Genomic DNA, 3914 nt, shown 5'->3' on the forward strand with positions numbered 1-3914 from the left:
ATCTACATCTAGCATGAAGAGAAAGTAAATAAAACACAGATCATCTTCTGATCTTGCAGCACATCACCCCGGGTTGTTCTCACTGCACATCGTGATCATGCTCATCAACATAACTCTTGTTCCTCTGTGTGTTGACTTCACCTCTGCAGGAGATTATGTCCTTTTCATTTTCCACATCATGGCAGGGATCAGCACTGTGCTTGTGGCTGGCTCTGTGGTCTGTGGCATCATCAGCACCCGCGCACTTCTAAGACAAAACCGCTTCATATTTATGCTGAACACCAGCATCTGTGACACGATGACCGGCTGCGGGATTTTCTACCAGTTTCTATTTGATGTGAGAGAGGAACACCCAGTTAAAAATGGGACTCTGTACATTTTACCTTCTCTTCTTGGAGTTAATATCATGACTTTTTTATTTTCCCAGTTTGACAGATATTTTGCTATTTGTCACCCGTTCTTTTATGGTCGTTTCATCAACATAAAAGTTGTTATATGTGTGAACATTTACAGCTGGGTACATGTTTATAGTCAGCTGCTCATACAGCGTGTGGTGTCGCCGACTACAGCCATGGATATTGCTGTGTACAGTAGGATCAGTCTGTTGGTGATTATCATCACTAAAGTGTCCATGACTGTAAAGCTTCTCGTCGTGGCCAAATACCAGCTGCTGAGAGAGCCGCCGGGCCCAGAGAGAGACAGTAAGAAAGAGTCCCTGTTGATTATAATAATAGTGGTGATCTTTTTCTTGCTCCTCTGGAGTCCCAGCATTGTCGACTCCATTGTGAGTTCGATGACAGGAACACTGCCTATGTTCAGAAACGATGCGGTCAATCCATATAGAATCTTGTCTCGAAGCAACGCTCTGTGCACTTCGTCTCTGTACCTGTGGGCGAGTCCTTCACTCAGAGCAGCCGTGTGGGAAATTGTGTGGAGCAAAATCTGCTGCTGCTGCTGCTGCAAAACACCACAATGGTTGGTTGTAATGACTGGGAAACAAAATGTTGCATTTTTTATATTATAAAAATATTTTAAAACATTGCATTTTTTTGTCTTAAAATAATGATTCATGTTTTTTCTTTCAGGTCTAATAAGGTTTCATGGGTAACAGGGAGGAGTTCAAAGTGACAAGAAGGTTTTGAGGGTTCAGAGTTACACCAGGTAATTTTTTAAAACCTAAAACTTCTTAAAACCTAAAATGTGCAAATTAACATAAAATAATGCTTGCAAATTTGATCAATATTAAAGCATATTTTTTATGTTTATATTTAGAAAACCAAACATGCATTTTAACTATGCATTTCATTGCCTGTACTTGGTATTATAATACTCTAAATATGGGTGTTTAGGGTCATACAAATTCACACATGCTCACAGCAATCTCGAAACATACACACTTGCCCACCCACAATAAGCTCTACAGTTATGCAATTACTTAAAAAAAGTCTTGGTGATGGTCAACGTGATTACATTTAAAATGCCATAAATAAACATTAATGTAGTATAAAGAGTGAAAAACAATTGTGCAAGATGTTCTATAGAAAAATCTGATCTTTGTATACAATGAGATTTATTTATTTAATAATTTCCTATCAGGTGTAAACATATCAAAACATATCAATAAGTTTTTCATGTAAATGAAGTTAAGATCCATCCTTTTTTGTTTGTTTATCTGTATGATTACTTGTGATCTTTTTTCTGGCTGTCTGCTTTCAGAGGTCTCCACAGTAAGTCCTACAACATCTAACTCTGTCCTCTGTGTCCTCTGTCCTCTGTCCTCACTCCAACTACCTCCATGTCCTCTGTAACTGCATCCATATATCTCCTCCATGTCTTTTTCCTGGCAGCTGCTTCTCTAACGTCCTTCTACCAATATACCCACTGTCCCTCCTCAGCACATGTCCAAACCATCTCAGTCTGTCCTCTCTAACTGTATCTCCCAGTCCTTCAGCCTGTGCTGGACCTCTGATGACCTCATTCCTAATCCTGTCCATCCTTGTCCCTCCCAAGGAGAACCTCAACATCTTCAGCTCTGCCACTTCCTGTTCTGTCTCCAAGCCATACAACATGGCTGCTCTCACCACTGTCTTGTAAACCTTTCCTTTGACCTTTGACCTTTGCTGCCACCTTTTTGTCACAAATCACTCCTGAAACTTTTCTCCATCCACTCCATCCTGCCTAGACTCTCTTCTTCACCTCTTCACCACACTCCCTGTCTTCCTGGACAGTGGACCCTAAGTACTTGAAGTCCTGCACCTTTGTGACCTCTGACCTCCTTGTAGCCTCACTGCTCCACCTGTCTCCCAAGTGGCGGTTTCTGATATGGGCAACATGGGCAGCCGCCTAGGGTGGCTTATCATCCAGGGCGGCACGACCCCCCTCCCCTCACCTCTGAAAAATGATCGCCTCCCCCACCACTACCACTGATAACGATCGCCGCAGCAGTGCCTACAGCACCACTACTCCACTTGTGGAGTAATGGGCGCTCTCTGCCTGCTGTGTGGTTCATGTAGGTTTCTGCCGTGATCTGACAGACAGGTTGTAACAGAAGGAAAGAGGTGGGCGGGGATCCTCTCGTCTTGCTTGCTGAGCCTAGAATGAATGTGTGCATCTAAAACAAGTATGTATCTATACAATTATAAAACTATAGAGATATATAATTTTTCAATAAAAACTTCCTATAAACCTACCAAATGTGTTGAAAAGCAGCCCAGATTTTAACAACCCACCCAAAGCTGTGTGTATTTAAATATATATTATACCTTGTGGTGGTATTAACATGACTTTCAATGAAGGTTTACATGTGTTGAGCTGGCAACTGTCAGCCTGATCTGGCAACCCTGGGATGGCTGGTGGTGATGACCTATACAGCTTCACTTACACAGTATTACAGTTTTTTTTGTTGTTGTTGATATGTTTGTGTATGGTAACATTTTCAGTTTCCTCCATATTTTATTCAAATAAAAATTTAAAAGAAATTCTGAGTGTTTCTGTGATGGTGGTGGTGGTGGTGGTGGTGGGGGGGGGGCGGCTTCTGTTACAACTTGTCTGTCAGGCCATGGCAGAAAGCTACATGCCCCACACAGGAGGCAGAAGGCGCCCATGCCCCCTCAAGTGGAGCAGTGTGTAAGGTGCTGCTGCGGAGATGGCTTTTTCTGTAGGTGGGGAGGGGGGTGATCTGAATGCTGTTTGTCCAGGACACCAAACAGACTAGGACCGCCCCTGTGTCTCCCTCGCATTCACACACAGGGACTCTGTCTTGTTATGGCTGACTTTCATTCCTCATCTTCCAAGTGCATACTTCCACCTCTCCAAGTTCTTTTCCACCTGTTCCCTGTTCTCACTATACATCACAATGTCATCTGCAAACATCATAGTCCATGAAGATTCCTGTAATAAAAATAAAATAAAAAATACTACTACTACTACTACTACTGCTACTACTAATATGTCTTCAGTATGACACAGAAGACAATAAAAGCAGCTGCTGCTGGCTTCAGACAAAAAACATTCTTGTCTCTGCTATTTTCAGAAGATGTGCTATGATGTCCAGCTCTCACTGGAGCAGCCAAGTGTGAAGCAGCTGGGATGAGGATCAGCACCTCCATATCTGAGGCCATATTCCTCCATTGGAAAAGGGATAGACAGCTCTCTTTAGGTTGGGTATGTGACACTGCCTCAAGTGGAGGAGTTAAAGTCTGGGAACACTTTGGAATCCTTGCGGAAGAGCTGAAAGAGGTGGCTGTGGGAAGAGATGTCTGGACCTTCGTGATCAAGCTTCTGCCCTCATGATGGATGGATGGATAGATGGATAAATGGATGGATGGATGAATGGATGGATGGATGGATGGATGGATGGATGGATGGATGGATGGATGGATGGATGGATGGATGGATGGATGGATGGATGGATG

General features: G+C 43.0%; 1 protein-coding gene across 1 annotated transcript; it reads left to right on the forward strand.

Annotated features, from left to right (window-relative positions):
* On the forward strand, positions 1-2427 carry LOC108233613. Its single transcript, XM_017412186.2, has 2 exons — positions 1-975; positions 2283-2427. Exons 1-2 carry the CDS (start codon positions 98-100, stop codon positions 2425-2427), a joined length of 1023 nt encoding a protein of 340 aa, XP_017267675.1. The 5' UTR covers positions 1-97.
* The last annotated feature ends 1487 nt before the right edge of the window (positions 2428-3914 follow it).

The sequence above is a fragment of the Kryptolebias marmoratus genome, linkage group LG1 (assembly GCF_001649575.2).
Source record: "Kryptolebias marmoratus isolate JLee-2015 linkage group LG1, ASM164957v2, whole genome shotgun sequence".
Classification (NCBI taxonomy): domain Eukaryota; kingdom Metazoa; phylum Chordata; class Actinopteri; order Cyprinodontiformes; family Rivulidae; genus Kryptolebias; species Kryptolebias marmoratus.

Excerpts from the sequence above, each read along its gene's own strand:
- LOC108233613 (XM_017412186.2), top strand. The coding sequence starts at position 98 with ATGCTCATCAACATAACTCTTGTTCCTCTGTGTGTTGACTTCACCTCT. Across the intron at positions 976-2,282 it reads TGCTGCAAAACACCACAATG|CCTCACTGCTCCACCTGTCT; the intron begins GTTGGTTGTAAT and ends ACCTCCTTGTAG.